Source organism: Euleptes europaea, chromosome 5 (genome assembly GCF_029931775.1).
Source record: "Euleptes europaea isolate rEulEur1 chromosome 5, rEulEur1.hap1, whole genome shotgun sequence".
Taxonomy (NCBI): domain Eukaryota; kingdom Metazoa; phylum Chordata; class Lepidosauria; order Squamata; family Sphaerodactylidae; genus Euleptes; species Euleptes europaea.
In genome coordinates this window covers 56,188,380-56,215,963 of record NC_079316.1, presented here as the reverse complement: position 1 = coordinate 56,215,963, position 27,584 = coordinate 56,188,380, and the positions used below count along the sequence as shown (strand labels likewise).

At 42.8% G+C, this 27,584-nt stretch overlaps 2 protein-coding genes across 3 annotated transcripts in view; one reads left to right on the top strand and one right to left on the bottom strand.

Moving 5' to 3' along the window:
- The window catches only part of SLK (STE20 like kinase), a 51,827-nt gene extending 46,291 nt beyond the window's left edge, over positions 1 to 5,536 (bottom strand). The window contains exon 1 of the mRNA XM_056849580.1: positions 5,376 to 5,536. Within this exon, the coding sequence (XP_056705558.1) occupies positions 5,376 to 5,525 (150 nt within the window). The 5' untranslated portion in view covers positions 5,526 to 5,536. The remainder of the gene's footprint in view (positions 1 to 5,375) is intronic.
- A 9,118-nt stretch (positions 5,537 to 14,654) lies between these two features.
- STN1 (STN1 subunit of CST complex) overlaps positions 14,655 to 27,584 on the top strand; it is a 34,304-nt gene continuing 21,374 nt past the window's right edge. For both annotated transcript variants that reach the window (XM_056849847.1, XM_056849846.1), the window contains exons 1-3: positions 14,655 to 14,812; positions 21,924 to 22,019; positions 26,291 to 26,362. In XM_056849847.1, the coding sequence (XP_056705825.1) occupies positions 14,695 to 14,812; positions 21,924 to 22,019; positions 26,291 to 26,362 (286 nt within the window). In that variant the 5' untranslated portion in view covers positions 14,655 to 14,694. The remainder of the gene's footprint in view (positions 14,813 to 21,923; positions 22,020 to 26,290; positions 26,363 to 27,584) is intronic.

Below are 27,584 nucleotides of genomic sequence, written 5' to 3'. Positions count from 1 at the left end.
CCACTCCCAGGCAGGAGGGCAGCCAGTGGTGCGCCCCAGCAAACAAGGCGCCAGGGGGGCACAGCCCGCAGTCGATTGGCAAGGGAGGAAGGAAAACGGAGGAAGGAAGAGGGAGGGAGAGAGGGAGAGAGATAGAGAGATAGAGAGATAGAGAGATAGAGAGATAGAGAGATAGAGAGATAGAGAGATAGAGAGATAGAGAGATAGAGAGATAGAGAGATAGAGAGATAGAGAGATAGAGAGATAGAGGGAGGGAGAGGGAGGGAGAGGGAGGGAGAGGGAGGGAGAGGGAGGGAGAGGGAGGGAGAGGGAGGGAGAGGGAGGGAGAGGGAGGGAGAGGGAGGGAGGGAAAGAAAGAAAAGGACGGAGGGAAAGAAAGAAAAGGACGGAGGGAAAGAAAGAAAAGGACGGAGGGAAAAAAGAAAGAAAGAGGGAGAGAGGGGGAGAAAGAGTGACAGAAAAAGAGGAAGAGAGAAAAGCCTGCCCCCCACACACACATCTGTGCATGCCGGCCCGCACGACCGGGCCCCAGCCTCCCCACCTCATTGTAAGAGGGGCTTACAATGTGCCGCTGTGTTCCTGCATGCCGCGGCTGTAGGGGGCAGCCTTTGGGAAGCATCCTTCCCCCTCCCCTCTTGCCGACCAACAACCGACAGTCAGTGAGAGGAGGTCCAAAGGGTGCTACAGCACCCCTGTAAGCCGTGGCCCCAGGAACACCCTCAGGGAGGGCTGCCCTGTGCCCCGCTTCCGGGTTCCCGGAGATGCCAAGGGCCACAAAAAATGTCCTCAGGGGCCACATATGGCCCCCGGGCCTGAGGTTCCCCATCCCTGTTTTACAGTATATACAGTATACAATTTGGTACTCTACTATAATTTTGTACTTCCATTTTATTGCATTTTTAATTGTATGTATACTGCTCTGTCTGCATTAACTATGTAATCCACCTTGCATCTCCTCAAGAAAGGTGGACTATCAACCAAGTATATACATTTAAAAAAATAAAAAACAGACATACCTGAGCTCATAACTTATTTACCTCTCTGACTGGCCAGTATATATACTGTATATATTTACCTACAGTGGTAGGCAATCACCAGGATATGCCCCTCTTTTAAAAAAATTTGGGACTTCATATAACTGATAATCATCTCTACATTTTAGGAACAATAGAAAGAAATTACAAAGAACCTAAGAAATTGGTTCCTAGTTCCATATGCAACTCAAGAGATACAAAGCCAACCTTAATAAGGAGCAGATATTAAGGACAGATATTTGAACGGCCCTGTACTTGGAAATATTTCTAAAGCTTTGGAAAACCCAATGCATACACACAAATGTACATGTTACAGCAGCCACAAGTCCAACCAGTGCCCATCAACACCTTTTAAGAGGGAAATTCAGCCATTTAAAAATAGCTGCAAGGGCCTAATTCTGATTGGCCCAGACTGCAGTGGCACCAGCAATTTTGTCATCCTTCACCCCACCCTCATCTTCGAGTGCCAAAAAAAGACACTCCATGGCATGCGGGCGGGGGGGAGGAGAACAAGATCTCCTGGTCCCACTGCAGCCCTTGTTGCAATTTTTAAATGGTTAAATTCTTTCTGAAATGGCATAGAGTTTGACCAGTAGCAGGTGGAATGTGTAGTTTGGCTCCCAAAGAACACTAGAAACTAAGTTAATCACAATTTGAGCTAGTCATGATTTACATGAAAAAGAACGATTGCTCTGGAAAGCAATGGGTGGATCAGGAATACATGCTACATTTACACAACATGTACTTGTCAGCACAAGGTACAAATACATATGAGGAAGTCTCCAGATTACTCATGAAGTACCTGGCTCATAAGTTACTAATGTAAAACAAGGCAAGAATCATTGCACATTATACCATTTTGAATTGAGAATTCAAATTATTACCCTTATGGTATATACAGTGAATGTGTATATGGATTTAATGGAATGAGAAACGATACCATTTTTACCAATTCCTGGCTTAGAATGACAGTTACTGTGCCTGTGTATTTGTCAGTCAGTATATTACCACTTCATTTTCCAACTTTTGACTAAGTCTCAATTATGAGCCTCATTAAGAAGCACAAATTGCAATTAACATCTTCCTAACATAAACATGAAACCACACCGACACCCACGTAGGCTGTACAGGTAGGACAGCAAGACTTAACACTTTTTAAGGCCTGGTTCTTATTTAAGTAATCAAAACCAGAGTTCCACCAACTGAGCATAGAAATCTTGTTTAACATGAGCACAATGTTTGATTATTCTATTAGCCTTTTTAAAAATATTAAGAATAGAATTTCTATACTTGAGCATTAGAGAGTACCCAACATAAATCTCATTTTCATCTAATGTATCCTATAACCTTCTGGATGACAACAAATGAAACCAAATCAGATGATTTTAAAGTTGGTTTGTATTTTAACTTACTAAAGAAACTCAAAAAGTCTCACATCCAGTATTTAAGACAGCTAATCTCTGATGGTTACATGGATTCGGTATTTTAATGCTACCTATAAAAACTGTAATGCATAACCCTTATAAGCAATTAAACTCTGAAGTACTCTAATTGAAATCCCTTTCTAGAAGCTTTTAAATGATACCATTTGATCAGGAAATGGACTGAATATAACTGTGTATAAATGAAGCATATACAAGTCTAATTTTAAAAGAAGAAAATTGGTTTTTCAAAATTAAGTTAAATTTTGATAGAGTTAGAAATGGAAAATCTTACAGTATAGCCATAAGGACGATATTGGGGGGAGGGAACCCTGACTTCTACTACAATACCAAAAATACTCATTTAAAGATGCATTAATATTTCATAATATTTTTTAAACTTTAATCTTAGGTTATCTGCAACTAAAATAGCAGACGTGCTAACACAGAAGAACTCATAAAAGCTACTGAAATTTAAGGAAGTCATCAATCAAAAAGGACAGCTCCATATCTAGCTTACCTTTAAGCAACTAAGAAAACAATGTCAGAAAAGCAATACACCAGGATTTAGGTTCAACATATTGTTCAGCACAGCTACCATAATATATGAGAATGACTTTTAGATATGAGAATGCTACTTTTAAACACTTGATCTCTTCCCCCCTCTCTTAGCAGCCTGGCCATTAGATTCATTTCTGTCCATCATGAGATCACATTTGAAAATGCTGCTTTTCTCTATAACAGTGATGGCGAACCTTTTAGAGACTGAGTGCCCAAACTGCAACCCAAAACCCACTTATTTATCGCCAAGTGCCAATACGGCAATTTAACCTGAATTTAAAGGTTTTAGTTTAGAAAAAACAACTCATACATTCACATATTTTGCGTTAAAAGAAAAACACAATAACAGAGCTTTCAATGATACAAACAACTTTTTATCGAAAGGTAAAATTTGCATTTGGCATGCATCTCTCCAGGACTTGTCCTCTGCTCAGCCACTGGACATTATTGTACATAAGTAAATAATTATACTGTGCCTGAACCTCCTCAAGAAGTGCTTGAAACTGTCGACAATTCAGAGCACGAGCCATGATGTAATTCACCATTTTTGTGACATCTTTGAGGACATTGTCAATTTTTTTGAACAATTAATGTGTGCATGCTGATAATTTGTCTACTCTTGGCTCATACTTTGTAAGTTTGAGAGCAACACAAGCAGCACTCAGGTCATCTGTTAGCCTGTTTCTGGTGTCAGATTTGATATAATTCAAAGCTGAAAACAGCTGCTCACAAGCATAAGATGATCCAAACAAAGTAAGGAAAGCAATCCCAAGTGCTTTCACTGACTTAAAATTATTTGGCAGAGAATTCCACACTTTAAGGATTTCATTTTCAGAACTGTGCTGTCCTTTCGCATCCCTTCTATCTTCTCAAGTGTTTCACACAGGTCATAGAATTTATTTTCCCAGATAGAGCTTTCTTGAAATTCTATTAGCTCCATTTCCAGATTTTCTAAATCTAACCAGTGTAGGCAGGAAAGATCAAGTTCTTCAAATTTGGCTTTATCTGGAGAAGTAAGAAAACACAGGGTTGTCTCCATCTTACGGAACTGTAAAAATCTGTTACTAAAATTCCCCTTTGCAGCTGCTACAATGCTAGAAAATTTCGTGTAGATTTCCTGATGGCTTTTAGGATTGTCTGCAAATGTTGTAGAATTTTCTAAATGCTTTTTTAGACGGGGGGGGCAGACAAACTGAAGCCGGGCGGGGGTTCCGCAGCTCAGCTGAGAGGGGGGGGGCGAAACTGAAGAGGGCAGGGGCCCCGACAAACAGCTGAGCTGCGGCCCCGGCTCAGCTGAGAGAGAGGGAGGGCACTAGTGCAGGCTTGGGGAGCATGGGCTTGGGGAGAAGGAGCACCGCCCTCAGCGCCCTCAGCACGGCAACACGGCACAGCCCTAGGCAGACGTGATGGGTCTGCGCATGCTCACAGAGAGGGCTCGGCGTGCCGGCTGCGGCACGTGTGCCATAGGTTCGCCAACACGGCTCTATAAGAATAAAACATATTCCCAAACAATGACATGAAAATGAAATGTTTCAATTCATAGCCTTCTTGCTTTAGGAATTACTTCATAAAGATTCTATTTAGCATCTTTTGTTTGACCATAGCTTTAGCTGAGAGGGGAGGAGGGAAAGCTGGAGACGTATAGATCAGCAAACATCATATAAAAGGTTATGTGAAAACCCTTAGAAGAGTCAACCAAGAGAAAAATACCTGGATTTTTGTGCTGGTCATGGACTGTAATAAAGTCTGCTGATGATGGTGATCTGGATTTTATTTTACTTCAAACAGTAACAGTGCATGGTGTTTAAGAAAACACTAAGCTAACATTTTCATAACAAAGCAGTTAAAAAACCTTAACACTTCAATCTGTACAGTGTAGTAGTTATGGGAGGAGAACCTAATACTCTAAAACAAAAGTTCCTCTTTCTTCTAGGAGGATATAGAAGAAACAAATTAAACTCCAAAAAAGAAGACACACAGCAACAGAACAGCTTTGAAACAGTCAAGGAGAAAAGGGTGGGCCTATGACCTAAGAGCCATGTTTGTTTCTATTATTCTAGGCAATGACTAAAGACTGTGACCAATGTCCATTTATGACAAAATTGGTTATGACTGAGCAATTAAAAAACTCTTCATCTCTACATCAAGTTGTAGAACTAAATCAACATCTTAATTATGAAATGTTTATAGTACGAAAGAAATTCCCTTTATTCCATTCTTTATGCTTGTGGACCAATTGGTCATAAGCAAAACAAATTCAGTACAGTAAGAAATAAATAAACAAGTGACAAAAACCAAGAGAAGAATAATATTTAAAGACAAGTATTTCAGGACAATATAAAGCAACAATATTTCTTACCTTGAATACTTTGCCAAAAGCACCATCGCCCAGTTCTCCTATAATTTCCCAATAGTCCTCTGGATTCAAATCTCTCTTGACATGCTCATACTGCTTCTTTTTCTTTTCACCTCCCAACTTAAAGATCTTACGGAAATTAAAGAATGACATTTTTGTCTTTTTTTTTACAAGCTACCACAAACACAGGTTAAATAAACAGCAGCTTGTTGCAGACAGTTTCTGGTCAAGTTAGGATCCAAACAGATTAACTGTGACTGCTTTGCAACATGACAATTCTTTATAGACAGCCAGTAAAAGAGCAGAGAACAGCACAGGTTATCACATCAGGTTTCTCGATTTAGGGCAGAACAATCCAATGTCAGGTGGAGTAGATAACAGTGATGAGCGGATTCTTGCATTCATTCCACTCCAGCCTTAGTATCCTCAGAATTACATGACTGTTAGTTTCTGGTTCACAATGTCACAACGTGTGGCAAGGCCCAGATAAAGAACAACTCCCACCAGCAACTTTGGCTTGCTTCTTTTTTCTTTTGCACAAACTCCAACACTCAGAAGAGGGTACTTGTGCAAAATAAGGGAAGAGCAGACGACTATATTTAAATCCTGTCCCAACAGTACTTATTTAGAAGCGCAGATCACAGGCATCATTCTGAAAGACAAGCCTCTTTTTCTTCGGGATAAGAGATCCAGTCATCCGAAGTTGTGAGAAAGGGGTTGAAAGGATGGGGAGAATGTGCATCCTCCTTCACATTCGGAGGGATGGTGTGGGGAGAGAAGGGCTCTTTTCCGACTGGAAACAATTCTTTGCCTGTGGTGGTGGAGGAAGAGAAAAAGACATAATTTACTCCTCGACACATGAATATCCTTCACCAGGGGAGACGGAAAAAACTTGGCCAGTGCCCTTCTTAAACTTTTTCCACTCGCGACCCCTTTCCACCCGAGTTTTTTTTTTATGCGACCCCGTGTGTGTAGGTATATAAAATAGGCATACAAATCAAACACTAACTGATAATAAATCAAAAATGAATTTATTTTAAAGCAATTCTTTGGTATAGAATTTTACCATTTACCGTTGCCAACTTTTTCGCGACCCCCACATTCAGTTATGCGACCCACAGTTTAGGAAGCTCTGCCCTTAACGACGAGGAGGCGGGATTTTTCTGACTCACTGAAGTCAAGTGGAGTCGCCCCATTCCGGGGAGCGGCACGAGAAACACCCCTAGCCGACACGGGAACAGGGCAGCAGCCCCCAGCTGAGGTCTGAAGAACCACACGGCACGTGCCAATGAGAGCCGAGGCGCCTCCCCCTCCCCCTCCCCCAGGGGGGCGAACGAAAGGACCGGCTACCTGAGGCCGCCGAATACACCGACGCGAAGCCCCAGTTTCCTCAGGGCGAGCGGGGATGCGCCGCCGAGCCCGCCGTCCTCCGGTTTCCCACTTCCCCCGTCTCCTCCGGGTCGGGAGGCGGGGCAGAGCACTAAGCCTGCTGCTTCTTCGGCCGACTTCCTCTCCTCCCCGCGCCCAAGTGCCTCACAGCGCGCCTCGCTGCTTTCCCAACCGCTATCGCGGACGCGTGCGCGCGCAACCCTCCCCGCTCTCTCTCTCTCTCTCTCTCTCTCTCTCTCTCTCTCTCTCTCTCTCTCGATAGGACCTCAAACGCGCCGCTCCCGATTCGCTCTCGTTCGGTCGCGCTGCCCACCCTTCCCTTGCGGTGCGCCTGCGCACTAGCCCGACCCCCCCCCCGAACGCTCCTTTCCTCAAGCTAGCGCCGCCCACGGTTCCTCCCTCTCACCATAGAGATAGACGGCTACGATGGTCTGCGAAGCTAAGTTGGATCAAGGGGGCGGGGGTAGGAAAGAACTCGAAACCGCAGTGGCGGTTGCGAGTTGATTTCCTTCCGGTTTTTTTCCGTCTTGGCAATGATGGCAGGGGGCGGGTCTAGGGGGAAACCGCCAATAGGGTTGTTCCGAACGCTCCGGCGGGCCAGTTGGCGGTGTGTGGAGAGAGCGGGTTGCGTTTTTGCGCAGGGGGAGCGGTAAGAGAGTTGCCCCCGTATGGGGGTGGGGGGTGGGGAGGTCTGAGCTCTTTCTCTGAAAATGTGTGTTAGGAAAACAGAGAGGAGGGGGAGGATTTTTATTTCCCTTTGCTAGGCTGCTTGGAACAAAATAAAGAGGTGCTATGGATACGGATTGGAATTTTGTTTCCTTTTTTACGGGACGTTACCATTAGCACAGGCCCTAATTTAGCTGTCAGTGTAGAAAATGAGGCTGTCTCGTTTAACGTACACATAACGTGCTATTAGTGGGACTCGCTCCATTTCTGTTTAAAATTTCCCCTCTGGCTCTTCGTCTGGTTCGTGCAGCCTCGTCTTGCTCACGTTTACTTGGAAGCCTGTGCTGTTAACTTGTTCCGCAGGGCGTACTTTCAAGCAAATGTCTTACAGACTCCGGCTCTGTGAGCAGTTACCACGGTGGCAGTTCCGTTGAAGTCAGTGGTACGCCTATCTGACTCCTGGGGGGTTTTTTTTTGGGGGGGGGGCTTGTGTTAGTGGCAGTAGCTTTCTTGTTGTAGCTGGTGTGTCAGAGTACACTTCTTGGGAAGAAGAGGAGTCTTAGCTGCTGTGAATCTTTGCTAGTGGTGTTGAGAGATGGTAGATATAAACTAGCGTCAAAGCGTTCAGGTTCTTTGAAGTCTGTTCTAGTTATGTCCCGTGTAAAATATCTTATCTGGAAAACCTAGGGTTGCCAACCTCCAGGTAACAGAAAAAGACACCACTGTACTACTATCAGGAGATTAGGAAATCAGTACAGGGGCGACAAAAATGTACAATAACAATTACTGTTAAGTGCAACCAATGTTTATCCTATGATGTCTAAATACAACTATACATATAAACATACAGTGTTATGTACAAGCATACAAAAATAACAAGCACAACCAAACAAGTCCACATGGATGGTGACACAGACACTAACAAAATTCACAAAAATGCAAGGTCTTTGGCAAGGTGCTGCATTCTTCTATAAGTCCCATGCAGGTAAGTGTGCAGTTCTAGCAGAAATACCAATTTTAGAGGAGTAACTTGATGGAGGATACGGCCGTTTCAAATTCTTATGGGTAGAATTCTTCATCAGTCCTTCCTATTCCAATATGTAATATTTTAAAATGCAATAAATATAATATGTTTCAAATATAAAATTACAAAAATAGTTCATTTAATAAATACAATAAATATAAGAATACTTACATATAGATTCCTCTAATATTGCACATCTTAAAGATTAAATTTCAAAATGCTGGATGCATGTTAGTTCCCATGAAGGGTAGTTATCATTGCATACATGCATACAATATTATATTTATTGCATTTTAAAATATTACATATTGGAATAGGAAGGACTGATGAAGAATTCTACCCATAAGAATTTGAAACGGCCGTATCCTCCATCAAGTTACTCCTCTAAAATTGGTATTTCTGCTAGAATTGCACACTTACCTGCATGGGACTTATAGAAGAATGCAGCACCTTGCCAAAGACCTTGCATTTTTGTGAATTTTGTTAGTGTCTGTGTCACCATCCATGTGGACTTGTTTGGTTGTGCTTGTTATTTTTGTATGCTTGTACATAACACTGTATGTTTATATGTATAGTTGTATTTAGACATCATAGGATAAACATTGGTTGCACTTAACAGTAATTGTTATTGTACATTTTTGTCGCCCCTGTACTGATTTCCTAACCTCCAGGTAACAACAGAAGATCTCCTGCTATTACAACTGATCTCCAGCCGATAGAGATCAGTTTACCTGGAGAAAATGACCACTTTGGCAATTGGACTCTATGGGTTTGAAGCCCCTCCCCAAACCCTGCCCTCAGGCTCTGCCCCCTAAATCTCCCGCTGATGGCAAAGAGGGACTCAGTCCTTAGGAATGTAGATAGCTGGGTTTCTGGTGGGTGCATGGACCGCATGATGACTTGCCTGCCTGGTGCGAAGGCTGCGGACATTACCTGTCATATAGGTAGTCTGGTAGGTAGTGCTCGGGAGGAGCCAGTGGTTGTGGTGCATGTTGGCACCAACATGGGGAAATGTAGTCCGGAGGTCTTGGAATCCAAATTTGGGTTGCTAGGCAGGAGACTAAAAGCCAGGACCTCCAAGGTAGCTTTCTCAGAAATGTTACCTGTTCCACGTGCAGGACCAGCTAGGCAGGCACAGTTGGTGAGTCTCAATGCGTGGATGAGACAGTGGTACAGGGAAGAGGGCTGTATATCTGTAAGGAACTGGGCAAAATTTTGGGACAAGCTGGGCCTATACAAAAGGGATGGGCTCCCCTTGAACCAGGATGGAACCAGACTGCTGGCTCGTAATATAAAAAAGGTGGCAGAGCAGCTTTTAAACTGAACCTGGGGGGAAAGCTGACAGGAGCTGAGAAGCATCCGGTTCGGGCAAACTCAGTGCACATGGACAAAGGGAAAATTGCTTCAGATTGCCCACATGGGAATTACTTGGACATGAAAGGGAATGGGAAAAAATGATGGATAGCCACTTAAAGATGCCCAAAGGCATATGCCAGGCAAGTTGAAAGAGAGAAACAGTGTGGAGGTGTTTCTATGCTAATGCTAGAAGCCTCCAAGCAAAAATGGGGGAGTTAGAGTGCATGGTTTTAAGGGAAAACATAGATATAGTGAGCATTACAGAAACCTGGTGGAGGGGAGAGAACCAGTGGGATACAGTCATCCCTGGTTACAAACTGTATAGAAATGACAGGGAAGGGTGTATTGGAGGGGGTGTTGCTATGTATATCAAGGGAGGCATAGTGTCTAATAAGCTAGAGACCATAAAAAGGGCAGACTCGTCCACAGAATCCTTATGGGTGACGATTCCGGGCCCCAAAGGAGATTTAGTACTGGGGACATTCTATCGGCCCCCTGACCAAATGGCTCAGGGTGATCTTGAGATGGAGGCTTCTAGCATTAGCATAGAAACAGATAATTAGAGATGCAAGCAGATAATTAGAGATGCAAAAAAAGGTTTTGAGGGGCCTATTGCTAAACACATCAAAACAAACAATTCTTTAAGTATATTAGGAGTAGGAAACCAGCTAGGGAAGCAGTTGGACCATTGGATGACAATGGGAGTAAAGGAACTCTAAGGGAGGATAAAGCAATTGCTGAAAAACTAAATGAATTCTTCTCATCTGTCTTCACTGTTGAAGATACAGGGCAGATTCCTTCTGAACAGAGATTTTGGAGAGGGGAAAATGAGGAACTGAGGCAAATAGTGGTAACAAGGCAGGAAGTCCTAGAACGTCTAGACAAACTACAAACTAACAAGTCACAGGGACCAGACGGTATTCATCCTAGAGTTCTTCAAGAACTCAAATGGGAAATTGCTGAACTTCTAACAAAGATGTGTAATATGTCTCTTCGATCAGCCTCTGTACCAGAGGACTGGAGAATGGCCAATGTAACACCCATTTATAAAAAAGGTTCCAGGGGGGACCCAGGAAATTACAGGCTAGTTAGCTTAACGTCTGTTCCAGGTAAATTAGTGGAAAGCATTATTAAAGATAGAATTGTCAAGCATATAGAAGGGCAAGGTCTGCTGGGCAAAACCCAACATGGCTTCTGTAAGGGTAGGTCCTGTCTGACCTATTAGAGTTTTTTGAAAGTGTCAAAAAGCATGTGGAGAGGAATGACCCTTTGGATATTGTGTATTTGGATTTTCAAAAAGCTTTTGACAAAGTCCCCACACTAAAGACTGCTAAGAAAACTTCATAGTCACGGGATAAGAGGACAAGTCCTCTTATGAATTGAGAGCTGGCTGAAAAATAGGAAGCAGAGAGTAGGAATCAATGGTCAGTTCTCACAATGGCGGGATGTTGAGCAGTGGGGTGCCTCAGGGATCTGTGTTGGGACCGGTGCTTTTCAACCTGTTCATCAATGACCTGGAGTTGGGGTTAAACAGTGAAGTAGCCAAGTTTGCAGATGACACCAAATTATTTAGGGTGGTTAAAACAAAATCGGACTGTGAAGAGCTCCAGAAGGATCTCTGCATACTGGGAGAATGGGCATTAAAATGGCAAATGAGATTCAATGTGAGTAAGTGTAAAGTGATGCATATTGGGACAAAAAATCCCAACTTCACATATACACTGATGGGATCTGTGCTGGCAGCGACAGACCAAGAAAGGGATCTTGGGGTGGTAGTGGATAGCTCAATGAAGATGTCAACCCAGTGTGCGGCTGCTGTAAAAAAGGCAAATTCCATGCTGGCTATAATTAGACGAGGAATAGAGAATAAAACTGCTGATATCATACTGCCCTTGTACAAATCTATGCTGAGACCACACTTGGAATACTGTGCACAGTTCTGGTCACCACACCTAAAAAAGGATATTACAGAGCTTGAGAAGGTGCAGAAAAGAGCAACCAAAATGATTAGGGGACTATAGCAACTGTCCTATGGGAAGCGGTTAAGACACTTAGGGCTGTTTAGCTTGGAAAGAAGGCGGCTGAGGGGAGGCATGATAGAGGTCTATAAAATTATGCATGGTTTGGAGAGAGTGGACAGGGAGACATTTTTCTCCCTCTCCCATAATACTAGAACACGGGGTCATCTGCTAAAGCTGGAGGGTGAGAGATTCAAAACAGATAAAAGGAAGTATTTTTTCACACAACGCATAGTTAAATTGTGGAACTCCCTGCCCCAGGATATGGTGATGGCTGTCAGCTTGAAGGGCTTTAAGAGGGGAGTGGACATATTCATGGAGGAGAGGGGTATTCATGGCTGTTAGTTAGAATGGATATTAGTCATGCTGCATATCTATTCTCTCTAGTATCAGAGGAGCATGCCTATTATTTTGGGTACGGTGGAACATAGGCAGGATGGTGCTGCTGCACTCGTCTTTTTAGTGGCTTCCTAGAGGCACCTGGTTGGCCACTGTGTGAACAGACTGCTGGACTTGATGGGCCTTGGTCTGATCCAGGAGGGACTTTCTTATGTTCTGGATTTCTCCTTTGGTTAACACCGCCAGTTGCCCTGCTCTGTTTGTTTATGTCAGGCTCAAGTTTACTATCCCTCCCACACACACACATCAGATAGGAACAAGAGCGTTTGTTTGTTTGTTTTCCTTTTCTCAGCAGTGCCACATAAAATTCATGGAGTGACTGACTGGCCCTGGTCAGATTTCAATAATAAAAAAAAAGGCACATAAACAGCAGCTGTGTTCTAGTGACTAGCTAGGAAGGCTTTTTTAAATATGATTAATTTATTGTAAATTTAAGCACTCAGATCTGCTGTAAGACTTCAGGAACTGACTGGTTAGAAATCCATAAATAATCCAAAGAAGTCTGGTTGCTCTCTTGTGTTATAGGTGTAGTTTTATATAATGTATTATATATGCACACACACAGGCATCTGTGCATATGCTCTGTTGTTTCAGCTGTCCTAGTTATTCAGTTGGATCTTTCGTTCGCAGTAAGCAGAATAGTGGAGGTGTTCCACAGCATGTTACCTGCACAGGAAACCCACTAGAATATGGAATGAGGAAGAGACTTTGAAATCAGTTTCCTCTGTTATAAAGATCATTAAATCATTTGTAGTAATCCACATGGCTGACTAAATTCTTATTGTCTGATGAAGGGAGCTTATGCCCTGAAACTCTTATTGGTCTCTAAGCTGCTACTGGACTCAAATCTAACTGAATTCTTATTGTGTATTATTCAGTTTCATTGGGCTCTGGGTGTAAGGAATCAGAATATGCCATGGACTTTTTAGACATTGTGGAAGTGACGTGTGCTCTAATAAGGGGTTGCTCTCAATAAATCAGTACAGTCAAAATTAAACTTGTCAAAATTTGCATAAACAACTTGCGTGCCCGATCTGGGTGTATCCGTATTGGCTTCCTTTGGTCTCCCTGCCTTGTTCTTCCATTAGCAAGGCTTTGAGAAGGTCTGGTCCCTGTGAGTAATTTGCAGCAGGGCTCAGTAAGGATCCTGGCAATTGTGTGTGTGTTAAGTGCCGTCAAGTCGCTTCCAACTCATGGCGACCCTATGAATCAATGTCCTCCAAAATGTCCTGTCTTTGACAGCCTTGCTCAGGTCTTACAAATTGAGGGCTGTGGCTTCCTTTATTGAGTCAATCCATCTCTTGTTGGGTCTTCCTCTTTCCCTGCTGCCCTCAACTTTTTCTGGCATGACTGTCTTCTCTAGTGACTCTTGCCTTCTCATAATGTGACCAAAATAAGATAGCCTCAGTTTGGTCATTTTAGCCTCTAGGGTCAGTTGAGGCTTGATTTGATCTATAATCCACTGATTTGTTTTTTTTTTTGGCAGTCCATGGTATCTGTAATACTCTCCTCCAACACCACATTTCAAAGGAGTCTGTCAGCTTTCTTCATTGTCCAGCTTTCACACCCATACATAGTAATAGGGAATACGATGGCATGAATTAACCTAATCTTGGTGGCCAGTGACACATCCTTACACTTCAGAATCTTTTCTAGCTCCTTCGTGGCTGCCCTTCCCAGTCTCAATCTTCATCTGATTTCTGTGCTGCAGTCTCCCTTTTGGTTGATGATGGAGCCAAGGAATAGAAAGTCTTCAACAATTTCAATTTCCTCATTGTCAACCTTAAAGTTGTGTAATTCTCCTGTAGTCATTACTTTTGTCTTCTTGGTGTTCAGCTGTAGTCCTGCTTTGGCACTTTCTTTTTTAACTTTCAGCAGTAGTTAGTGAAAGTTTAATTTGATTGGACTTCCTATTATCATATTTCTTTAGGATAGTTCTTCATTACCTTATATTTCAGGACAGCAGTGGCTTTGTGTTGCTGTTGACTATTAGGCATTTCCATTCAGCTACTATAAGTCATAATACTGCTGCTAGGTAAAGGTAGTTCCCTGTGCAAGCACCGGGTCATCCTTGACCCATAGGGTGACGTCACATCCTGATGTTTACTAGGCAGACTGTGTTTACAGGGTGGTTTGCCATTGCCTTCCAAAGTCATCTACACTTTACCCCCAGCAAGCTGGATACTCATTTTACTGACGTCAGAAGGTTGGAAGGCTGAGTCAACCTTGAGCCGGCTACCTGAAACCAACTTCTGTAGGGATCAAACTCAGTTCATGAGCAGAGCTTGAACTGAAATACTGCAGCTTACCACTCTGTACCACGGGCTCTTAATACTGCTGTTAGTCAGGAAAATATTGTGTTCGAGCATTTTATGTTATGCATTATTTTATTTTTCAGCCTTGCAAACGGCTCTGCTTATGGCTGGTTGATCCATGACTGTGGGGGACTTTCCGAACGTTCACCATATCCATGGAATTGGAAGAGGAGGTACCTTCATTGTTATGGGGCTTGGACCCTGTCTTCTCAGCCTTCACAAGAATGTACATTAAAGATATACAAGAAATGAAAGAGTCTAAGCAGGTGCCAGGTGAGTGGTGAGATTGCCCATTACTGTAGCACAGTAATGCAAGTCTTCTAATTAAAACCAGTGACAATGCTATGGGCCTCGTAGCAGTCTGGCCCCAGTTGTCACCTCTGCTCTCCTTTTCTTTTCTTGACAGAAGTTCAGAGGGGATATTAAGACATGCAGTAGTGAATGAGAAGGGCCTTCTCACTGGTGTGCCAGACTGGTTTGCCTTTCCTGGAGAATCTAAAGCACATAACTGAGAGGAGGAGTCCAACTTTTGCTGGCATTGTCTGACCCCGTTCTGCTTTTTTAATCACCCAATCCACCAAGAAGTGGGAAGGAAAAAAAAAGTGCTTGGACTGCACTATCCAGAGGAATGTCCATTCTGTCATTGATGTGCTTTAATCTTTTTCACCCCATCCGATTACATGTAGACTGAAGCCGTTAGGGAGGAAGAGAATACAGTGCCTAGATTAACCAGAATGCTGTTGGAAGTGTCCCTTTAAACAAACTCCTTGGGGAGGGGGGGAACCATTAGCGCAACAAGCTGCCGATAAGGACTGTATAATGTCAGAGTATAGTTTTTCCAGTGAACTGATCCCAGTTGAAGGTCACACATAGAATGTGGTATGTCCTGATACTACATGGCCGGTGTACTGAAATCAATTAAGAATGTGGGCATTGGTTTGGCAATGCCCTTGCTGGGAATGGGCAAACAATATTATGCTGCTCTCATCCTCCCACCTCAAATTGCTAACGGATATGTTTTTTTGGAGCTGGCAGGAAAAGCACCTTCTCTTTTCAGTTCAGCTGTAGTTAAAATTGTTTTCAAGGAACCAGGCAAGTAAATGTTACTCTGTCTTTTGGGCCAAATACAGCTAATGTATATGTGACCGAGGGATGTAATAAAAACCTCTGTCTTTCAACTTTTAAGGACTTCTTGGCAAGGCTGATAATCCAGTCACTGATCAGTTTATATGTTTTCTTCTAATAGTGCTGTGTGCATTAAAATGTTGATCCCTTTTTCTTGCCTTACTTCCAAATTTCTTTATTTAGGCCTGCTTTGCATGCTTCTATGTGCCTGTCATGTTGTGCTTAGAATGCCAATGAATGCTAAGGATTACATATAGGTATTATTCTAAGAAGTGATACAAGAATCACACAACATTTTGGAATTCTCACATGGCTTGGAGAGCCATGTTGGAGAAGCACATGTAACTGTAATACATGAGGGTCATGTAACAAGCACAGGTAACAATAGGATGCAGTTTGAGGAAGCTGTGCAGAGCAGCGCAAGTATGGATATAACAGCCATGTCAAAATGTTGTGTGCACAAAGATACTACATATTCACTGTTGTGAGGGGTAGGTTTGGACTCTGTCAGCCACCTGTGCTGTACTATCACCTATAACATAGCTGAGTCCTCACCAGTCAGAGACGGGGGGAGGGGAGCTCTGGGAGATGGTGGCAACTGCAGGAACTTTCCTAGGATACGGAACAGACAGCAGCTATGCTGCCGGTTGTGCCTTAGCAGTTTATTTATTTTACTTAATTTATCTCTCTTCTCCTTGAAGGCACTTAGGTGCCATGCATTGTTTGATCCCTTTCATCCGCACAACAACCCTGTGAGGTCGGTTAGGCTGGGAGAGAATAACTGGCCTGAGGCGAACCAGTGAGCTTCATGGCAGACTGGGGGTTTGAAGCTGGGTCTCCCAGATCCTAGTCCAGATCTGTGAAGCCATTCTACCACACCAGCTCTGCCTCAGCACATTTTGAGATCAGGCTTTGTGAAGAAGGATTTTCCACTGTTGGGGGAGGTGGGACTTTGCCCACAGGGAGTACAGGATCAAGACTCAACTGGCCATGCTCCTTCCTCCCATTCTTACCCCATTAAGGCAGTATAGTTACAGCTGATGTAAACAATATGACACCCTAGAGTTCCAACGCAGGAACTTGGAGATCCAAAACCATAACTGCCTTACAAAGGTGTAGCTTAGAATTAAAGCACTGTTGTAAGGATTTTAGTTCTAGTCTTATCCTCATCTGGCTGGCATAACTCAAGGTTAAAACTGCAACTTTACTTTTCAAACATCTTATTTATTTTTCTTCTTTTTTTCCGTAGTTGTCTTTTTAAAATTCTTTTTACACAGGTTTTTGATATATGTTACTTATTGTTTTTATCCCGTACATTTCATATTTCCTTTTAACCCCTTCCACCCCCCTCCCTTCCCCTCCTCCTTCTTGTAGTTTTTAATCTTTTAGTCCAAGCCGCGGGCACAAAGTCTGAATCTTCCACTGAAAGTCTTTTCTTCCTTCTGTTGATATCCACTCTAGGTAGGTCTTCCATCTCCTCCTGATTTCTGTAATCTTGTCTTCCCATGTAGTCTTCTGGCTCAGCCTCTCGACTATATCCGACTGTATAAATTCAAACAAATAATTGTGCCAGATTTCTACTGTCCATTTACTTTTATCCTTCCATCCCAGAACAATAACTGCTTTGCTTGCTAGTATCATAGCCTTAAATGTGGGTTGATCCCCCTTGTTAGATTAAAATCTGTAGTTAAGGGTACTTTACATATTCTCCTTATAATTTTTAATATTTTTGTCCAAAAAACCCTGACCTCTGGGCATTCCCACCACATGTGGGAGAACCATCCTTTAGATTGTCTACAATGCCAGCACATGGGGCTCAATCCCGGAAACATATTTGCTAATTGCACTGGTGTTTTATACCATTTTGTAAAGAATTTATGTTCCAACTCATTAAATTTAATCACTTTAATTTCCTCTATTCCTTTCATGATTTTACCTACTGTGTTTTCTGATATCTGACCTTCTTTACTCAAAGTCTTTTGTAAATATGATATTGTCTTGTCTTGGTTTGATATCATTTTCCTATAAATTTTTCCTGCTAATCCTTGTTTTGATTTTTGCATTTCTTTGTATATTTCTTCCATTGGTTCCTCTATCCATATTTTCCCTTTTTCATTAATCTTTTTAACCATTTTATAGAGACCTGTTATTTTTAACCAGTATTGCTTACCTAACTCTTCTACTATCTCCTGTACAGGTTTTAGGGTTCCTCCTCTGAACATATCTCCCAGTCTATAGTATCCTTTTGACCTTAGGATTTCCCACCATTTACTTTCCCTTGTCTCGCTGTACATGGTCTCTAGTGCTGCCCATCTTGAGGTCCTCCCTAGCCATAAAGGCTGCCATTTACTCCATACTTCTAGTGCTGAGCGTCTGGGCCCTGTGACTGATTTTAAATCTTTATTTATAACTTTGGAGAAGATACCAAAACATCCTATGTCACTGTTGATCTCATTTTCGAATCTAACCCATTTCTGGTCGCTTCCTTCTCCTATCTCTAATAATGACTTTACTTGAAAGGCGTCATAATAACTATTCAAGTTGGGGACTCCCCAGCCCAATTCTGATCTATGGCTATATACCAACCTTTTTTGAATTCTACATTTTTTACTACCAAATATCCACCCTCTTATCATTCTATTCCATTGTTCTAACTTATTTGTACGAATTCCTAGTGGTATTGTCTGAAATAAATACGTTAACTTAGGCACCCAGAACATTTTAGTACTTCTAATTCTAGAAGAAATACCTAGAGTTTTATTTCTCCACTTTTTCATATCCTTCTCTGTCTTTCTCCATATCATATTATAATTGACCTCCGGAATTCTATTAATATTCTTTTGTAGTACTATACCTAAATATTTATACTTTTTAGCTCCCATCCCTATATTTGTAATTTTATTTATCTCTTTTTTTCGTCTTTTTATAGAAAGACTCGAACGCCTCCGTTTCCTTGCAAAAGAGCTACAAATAAAACTCTTACCGCTTAGAGCAGGGGTGGGGAACCTTTTTTCTGCCAAGGGCCATTTGGATATTTATAACATCATTCGCGGGCCGCACATTCTGGCCCTGCCCCCTTTAACCCCTCCATTGTCGCCACTTCTGCTCCCAGCCCTCTTGTAGTGCAGAGGAAACACGTTTCTCCACAGCCCAGGTGGGAAAGGGTTAACATAGTTTCTTGGGTGGTCCTAGCAGCTCCATAGCTAATGACTCTTCTGCAAGGGGGAAAGAAGATTTCTTTTCTCGGCAAAACAAACATCCCCCTTGAATAGAGGCTATTCCTGGCCGTGGGAGGGGGCGGATCACCAGTCTTAGATCCTTAGAGCTAGAGATCTGCCAGGACCCACGAAGGGCCAGACGAAATGATTTCGTGGGCCTTATACGGCCCCCGGGCCTGACGTTCCCCACCCCTGGCTTAGAGTTTAGTCTCCTCTGCTTCTCTTGGTTTCCCTCCCCTCTTATCTTGTAAGTATATACTAGAAATCCCCTATTTACATTCTTTTGAGCTGTAAATACTTTAGTTCAAAGGAGAGCTCGGAGTTCAGCGACCGGCTTGATTTAGCGCATGCGCGCTCTCCATTTTTCCGTAGTTGTCATGCAAGAACCAACTTCTAGTTTGTGTGTCTAATAATGCTAATAAAAATGATACAGAATATTCCCACTTGTGTTCGCATCCTTATCAGATGTGTTCGCATCCTTATCCTTAAACTCTAGCATAAGCTTTCTTGACCTCTAAACAAACAAACTGTGGAGTTACTGGAACTGGAATTTAGTGTCTTGTTATCCCTCAGCTCCCGAACTCTAATAACCTTTCAACTTTAAGCTGCAAGAAATATAGCAGTTGTTGCAGCAGGGGATTCAAACATCTTCCCTCAAGCAAACATTTTATTTCTGACATTGGGCATTTTCCTATCACTCAAATCCCAGTATCTTGTTGCAGAGAAAATGTCATTGGTAATGACATCCACTGGCAATGCTACCTCAGTAATCTCAAAGCAAAAGGTAACAAAGTCGTTTATCTTTTTGACTACTGCAGCAAGTCCCTCTGCATGCGGAAGACAAACCCTGAACTGCAAGGAAATGAAACTGACCAGGAAGTGACGCTGGGGCTTGCCAAGTAAATGCCACAGTTTTAATAAGTAAAGTCAGATAAAAGAAATACGTTTGCGATAGGACACACTGAAGTAGGGACGTGTATTACTTTAATGTGAAATTATATGTAATTTTAATCCCACTAATTCTTCCTAATTCTCTGCATACTTAGAAAAGGAATGCCTGAGTACAGCCTTGCATTAAACTGTCTGGTTGCTGTGTGTCACCCTAAACCACACCTCTTTTTTTTTTAACTTGTTGGAAATGGTATGCGTTGTTTGGTTTCCTGTTGTGTTGTAGCCAGTACTGCCCACATGTCTTTAATAGCACCATGAGTACCCTTTTGGGCATTGCTGTTCAGAATCTTATAACTTGGCACATCAAGGAATCGCTTGCAAATCTTAAACTGCATGAGACTGAGCAGCAATAATGGACAGAAGTTAACACCATTGCCAGACAGAACAGTCTTCGTCTGGCACAATTGACCTGAAAAATTAGCATACGTAGGGTATGGCTAGGAAGAAAGCTAGGAAAAAATTAAGCTTAATTGAAGGAAAGTGCATCTTGCTGTCAGTAGTGAAGCTTCTGCCACCACATTGCCCATTTTATCTTCTCAGCCCTGTGAGACAGTTTTAGCTCAGAAGGAGACTCGTTGGCTGAAGCCCCCCTAGTGAGCTTCCATGGCAGCATGGAGATTCAAACCTGGATGTCCTAGATCCTAGTCTGATATTCTGACCACCACACCATGCTGAAATGGCTGACACAGGGACTAATCCACATTGCGAGCTCCTACACACAAGCTATGTGCAGGCATCCACCACTGCAAAGACCTTACAGTAACATCTGTGGTGGAATCCATATTATGTGCACTGATTCTGTGAGCAAGAGGCTATCCATTTGTCAATTGCAAAAGAATATCAAGCAACCAGGGCAGATTGCAAACATCAACTTTATTGCTTGATACAAAAGTCAAATTTTGTGGCACTAAACATATTCTGCGGTCAGAAAAAAATACGTCGTTTAGCATGGTACACTTTCTTGTGCAGACATAGGCCACTGGATAATTTAACTTTGATTTATAATCTTGTACTTCCTTGGATATGGTGTGGAATGGTCCGTCAATTTCTACATAAATATTGAGATTACATATGAGGGAGCACTATTCTCACAATTTAATTGTCAGGCGAGAATCTCTACATGCTCGTAAAGACTCATTCTGTGCTATAAATGGATCACCGTTATATCCAGGCAGTCAGCTTTGCAGAGAGCCAGCCTGGTGTAGTGGTTAAGGTGTCAGACTAGGGCCTGGGAAACCCAGGTTCAAATCTCCACTCACGCCATGGAACCTTGCTGGGTGACCTTGGGCCAGTCACACACTCTCAGCCCTGACCCTGGCTAGTATTGGATGGGAGACCTCCAAGGAATACCAGGGTCATGACATGGAGGCAGGCAATGGCAAACCACTTCCAAACATCTCTTGCCTTCACAACCCTATGGGGTTGCCATTAAGTCAGCTGTGGTCAGCTTTGCTACTCAAGTAAGATGGTCAGGGCTCTGTCAGACCTATCAGAAGTGAGATTGATGCCAGTAAAAAATGTAGAGGCTGAGGGTGAAAAATGTGCACTTGGAACTTCATATATGAACTTTTTCACAGGGTGTTAGCTTGAGAAAGAGAGAGATTTCCTGTCTATAAATTGCCTTAATCAAGGAAAGAAGGTTGTTGAACAGGTTTTATAAATCTTAATTATTTCCTGACCAGGGTGGGACTGAAAATGGGTGGATAGTTGAGTTCATAATTCCTACATGTTGTAAACCACTAAATCCTATCATATATATAAATGCAAGCCCAAATCTTTCTTAATGTTGTGTTTGATTTTTACCCTGAAGTGGAGTGTGTCAATTTTGGACACTTACAGTAACATGATACAGTGAAATAAATGCTTAGTTCTACAGCCTGCTGGCTTAATTTAAGGGAAATGGACATGAGGTAGGTCAATGCAGTACCTTGATCAAGAGTTGAAAGCAGTGCCCATGAATCCTTATGATTTGATCCAAGCATGAAAAATTTGTGGCAATTGAGTCATTGAAGTTAACGGTGGCTAACTAAAATGAAGAGGTAACTTTATTAATAACCTAGACCCTTTTACTTTCCTCCTTCCCTTCTTAGGTATATTCTTTTACAATAGACATCCAATAAGGCAAGTGGATGTTCTTGGAACCGTAGTTCTAACCAAAGAACGAGACGCCTGTCATACTTATGGAGGTAAGACGTTGTGTTTCTCACGGGCATTCTTCTGTCTTAATTTTATAAATGCCTCAAAGTTCATACTATTGACAGGACAAGAGGTGTTCTGTTGGGGGAGGGGAGCACTTGGTACTCTTTTAGGGAATTCTATTGTGAAACTTCCCCTAATTACAATCCAGACATGTAAGTGAATACCAGTACATATTTCCAAGTATCTTGGGGTATTTGTAAAATGTTCAGAGTGTTTCATTATTGGATATGCTGTTATACAGCTATATTGATATACTGTATGTATTTAAAAGTAGCTTATTTAAGGAGCCACCAACTTTTAAAAGGCAACCTAGGACATCTGACTACTTTCTCTGGACACAGAAGCACACCCCAGCCTTTTTGGATATGAGTTTTAAAGGGCAATAGAAAAAGGCTTATTTGGGGGTGGACTGCTGAAGCACTTTAGGTGCAGCATTATGATAAAGGGAAAGGCTGTTGTTAGAGCACATGATGTGCAGGGAGAAGGCCCCAGGTTCGTCTCCCTTTGCCTGAGACTGGAGGAGGCCACTGCTAGTTGGAGTAAATACTAGGCTAGAAGAGCCAATAGTCTAACTTGGTGTAAGACAGATTTTCCCTTTGAGGAGGGGACGATGACAATGAGCAGTAGATAGATCTTAGATGCATATCTCATTGTTACTTAAAAATGGGCATTCTTTTTTTCTACATACCCCATATATTAAATATACACTGTGCCCTTCCCATACACTTTGTCTCCCCTTATCCTTTACAGCCCCCTGCATTTTATCCCTTTAAGGAGCAGTCCTCTAGCACTCCATGATATCTTACACATACTTCTTCACATCTTCTCACTTGGAAAAATCTTGGGTCTACAAGACATCCTTTCACAATGCTTAGTAAGCCAGTGAAAACACTGTGTTCCAATACAGTTTTTCATGTGTCAGTTAATCCCATAGTTGCTTCTGCTAGGAGTGTAGGAATTTTCGTTGTCCTGTAGCAGATGGGAAGCACTCAGATGTAGCATCTGTCTCTTGGGGCTAGTTCACACATTATAAAGCCCTCACGTCTCCCACAGGTCTCGTTGATCAGATGTGCACCTGGACTTCTGTACTCGGAACTTAATTCCCAGGGGTGTGTGTGTGTATGAATGGGAAAATTTGGACTAGACTATGGCATGCAGGGCTTCAATCTTCTTAGCACCAAGCATGAAGTGCCTTAGTGTAGTTTCCTCAGCTCGGCAAATATTTCCAGTCAGAAATGGTGGCAATGGGCGAATTTGAGTCCCCTCTTCTCATATGCCATGGTCCCAATCCAAATCACACCCCTCCAGGGACATTCTGATCTACAGGATCCAAGGCGGCCATGTGAGGGACGTGTGGTCTTTATAATGTGTGAATTGGCTCTGAGGTGACATGCTGAATGAACTGTCCTCTAGCACTCCATGATACTTACACATACTTCTTCAAGTCTTCTCACTTGGAAAATGCTGTGTCTCCTGTATCTACAAACCATCCTTTCCCACCGCCTAGTAAGCCAGTGGGAACACTGTATTCCAATACAGTTTTTCATGTGTCAGTTAATCCCATTGGATCCTAGGTGGCCACATGAGGGACATGGGGGTCTTAATAATGTGTGAATTGGCTCTCAGGTGACATGCTGAGTGATAGCCTTTGAGTGGTCTTATTTCCTTTTGCTTAGGATTTCGGTTCTCTCTACTGCCCCAGGGTAGAGAGGGAGGATTTGTGTGATTGCCCATGTTATTTTGGGTCTTGGTATCCTTGCCTTATAATGTGGTTTGTCGAGGAGTGATTTGGCCTCTACTGTGCATTCCAAACTACCTCCGGACACTCTCTCCTTCACCACTCAGTGGCAATGTCTAGATGGCTGGGAGGTTTGCTGGTATAGCAATGGAAAGTACCAAACCAGCTGTGCTAATGGCAGCTTCGAGCTCACCCTCTTGCAGCGTGGTGAGAGCCAGCATGGTGTAGTGGTTAAGAGCAGTGGTTTGGAGCGGTGGACTCTAATCTGGAGAACCGGGTTTGATTCCCCACTTCTCCACATGAGCGGCGGACGCTAATCTGGTGAACTGGGTTGGTTTCCCCACTCCTGCACGTGAAGGCAGCTGGGTGACCTTGGGGTAGTCACAGCTCTCTTAGAGCTCTCTCAGCCCCACCTACCTCACAGGGTGTCTGTTGTGGGGGAGGGAAGGGAAGGTGATTCTAAGCCATTTTGATTCTTCCTTAAGTGGTAGAGAAAGTCGGCATATAATAACCAACTCTTCTTCAAACGCTGTAGCTGTGAAGTGCCTTGTAGTTATTTCATGTTCCATGTTACAGAGACTCTTTTCCTTCAAATGAAAATTAAGTAATGTCACATAAGCTAAATGTTGGGTACTCCAACGTGAACTCTGCAAAAGGGCTGCACTGCCTTCTCTGCTTCATCCTGCCTTCCTGCTTCCCATTGCATCAATTTCCTTTTTCTCCCACACTTTCAGACTGTTCCCAGTGTAATTTTCAGGCTTCCTGCCAGGCTGCCCCTCCCTGTCCTTCCCTCAGCCGCTGTCAGGCTGACTCGGCCAAAATAAGTTGTAACTTCTATTTGCGTCTAGCATCATTAAAAAGAGGCTTTGCTAGCTGGGGAGTGAATCAGAAAAGATTGCATCAGCTGCACTGGGAACATTTGAACGGATGCATCCTTTGGTGTGGAAAGAAATAGAAAAAACGGAGGGGGAGATGAATAGGTGTTTTACTTCTGTGCTAAAAACTGTGGCTGGAGTTTTTCTGTTTATACTAATGCTTTTCAAAGTTGACTGCATGTTGTGAACTGTGGGCTTTTAATAATGGAAGCAGAAACACAAACTTTTTTTATTTGTTTAAAACATTAATAGCCTACCTTTTCATCTTAAAACAGATTCTCCAGGGCAAATAACTGTACACTTAAAAACAAGAGGAAGGGGCCATAGGTCAGTGAAAGATTTTGCATGCCGAAAGTCCCAGGTTACATCTCTAGCATTTTCAGTTAAAAGACTTTAGATAGCAGGTACTGGGAAAGATCTTTCTCTGCCTGGAACCCCAGAGAGCTGCTGCCAGAGACTAGACAGTGGATCAATGATCTGTCTGTATAAGGATTCTTTACATGTTCTGTTTGGTATGTCCCTGCATTCAAGATAAAGAACACAAACATTATATTAAAAAGTTTAAACACAGTCTGTTAAAATCACATTCAGCCTGATAAAAACTATGGATTTGCTGTGATACTTTACAAATTCTAGGTTAGACCAATGGCCCTTCTAGCTTTCTGTCCTGTTGCTGAAAAGGGACAGTAACTGATTTGAGATACAGAAAAACGATCAAGTGCTACAAATCACTAGTGTCACAAATCACCTGAATGTAGCAGAGGTGATTGGATGGAAGTTATGGGACTAGCTCTTATGAATACCAGTTTCAAGTATTACTCAAAGTTGACAACCTTGTATTGAGGGTTCCCAAAAATATGGCTTTGAGGCCTTCCCTGCCCTCATTCAGCTGTTCTCTGCAACCTGAATTCAAGTTGTAGCTAGTAATGGATGTTGACTTTTCCCTGTTGCACAGTTTATATCTCTCTCATCTTGTATTTATTTTGTGGGGCATGCAAAATTCTTGCTGCTTTACAAAAGAGATGATACTTTTGCAGATAACAAAACAGGAAGGGTGGGAGGAGCGATACTGTCGGAATTAAAAATCTGCTTGTTGTAGTGATTTGGCTTACATTAGCAATATAAGCTGTCCTGCAAATCTTTACAATCCAAGCCAGGAAAAATTATATTCCCTTTTTGCTTTCCCCGAAACAACACACTTCAGCTCCCGACAGTCTCTGTCTTAGATTCCCTTCTCAGTCTTTTCAAATACAAGATGTTCTCTCTCTCTCTCTCTCCTTCAATCCATCACCACCAGACAGCACTGTAAGAGGAGGAATTTAGAGGGTGAGCTATTGTGTGTGGCCCGCTTTGATGTCTGGAATTGGCCAGGCAGATTCAATCTATTGATTTGTTGCGACAGAAAGTAGTATTTGCTCAGAAAAGAAAGCCAGTCTGAGAATGCTGGTGAGGTACTGGACAATGGTTTGCTTCCTTTTATAACACCCCCCCCCCAAAAAAAAAAACAACCACCACCAAGCAGTGCCATTTCTGGGCAAAAAGATTTGCAACTGCAAATCAGTAAAATGAGAAGTTTGGATTCTGAACCTTTGACTTTGGGAATGGCAAAACCAACGTACTGACGAATGTTGCTATTATCTTCTAGTGGATGATGGCACAGGAATTATAAACTGCACCTGCTGGAAAAATCCTGTGGCAGAACAGAAGTCTTTGTCAGGTAACATACAGATCTGTTGCTGCTTAAAGTTTTTAGCTTTGGCTGTTTTTACTGTATTATTAACCCCTGCTCTGCTTTTGCTTTAGATTGCAAATTATTTCCTAGTACCTAAATCAGGCAGGATCATTTTGAGATGTTTATCTCGTTATGTTGACGCTGATACTGGCTTAGCTTTGTGAATATGATAAAAACACAGTTCTAAGATCCCTTTGCTGACAACCAAACAGTACTTGCGTGTGCCTGATTGATTAAATCTGCAGTCTGCAACTGAAAACATCAAAGGAACCTTTGCTCTTGCTCCTGATGTGCTTTCCGCACTGTGGTAAAGGAAGACTGTGAAAAGATGTTTACTGCAAACAGCTGTACCCCCCAATCTACCTCCACTAATCTGAGGCCTCTTTGATTATTTTGCACATAGTAGCAGGCCCTGGCATCTTCTTTACTACCTTCCCTTTGTGTGAATATCTTGTTCCGTTTTAGTTCTCTCTAGCATACTTTGCACCTCCCATTCTGATTATAACAAAATGTAGATGGTAGTATATGTGAGTTGTGTTGTTTCTCATCTCTCCTGATGAAGAGTTCTTGGTTTCTCATGGGAGTACACATAGAGATCGCACATGGATCTGTGAGGCTCCCCCTCACTGGCTCCACCTGCTGCAGCTCCTCCATCCTGACCCCAGCCCAAGAAAGACACCCACAGGCCTCAGAATGGGAAGACGAGGGGGTTACAGCACCTGCTTCCTCTTCCCTGGGACAACGGCTGTCCCCAACCTTGAAGTTATGTCCACCTTCCTTTCTGGCCTGCTTATAGAGCCTTCTTTTAAAGGGCAACTGTCTGAGCGTAAGGGGAAGATGACTGGGGAAGGCACTGGCAAACCACCCCGCGAACAAAGTCTGCCTAGTAAACGTCAGGATGTGATGTCACCCCATGGTGACATCATGGGTCAGTAGTGACCCCGGGGGTCAGTAGTGACCCGGTGCTTGCAGAGGGGACCTTTACCTTTATCCCACCCCTTCCTCCATGGACTCCCAATCCCTGTGCAATTCCTCTCCCACCTGTCCTGCACAGGTCCCTGCACCAGCATCCTGGGAGGGGTTCCTGTGGCGTTCCGGAGGGCAAAGCTGCCTTTAGGAAGCTTCCTAACCATGTTCGCTCTGAGAACACCCACTGTGGCTCACGAAAGCTCAGTCCCTACCAGAAAATATTTTTGTTAGTCTTTAA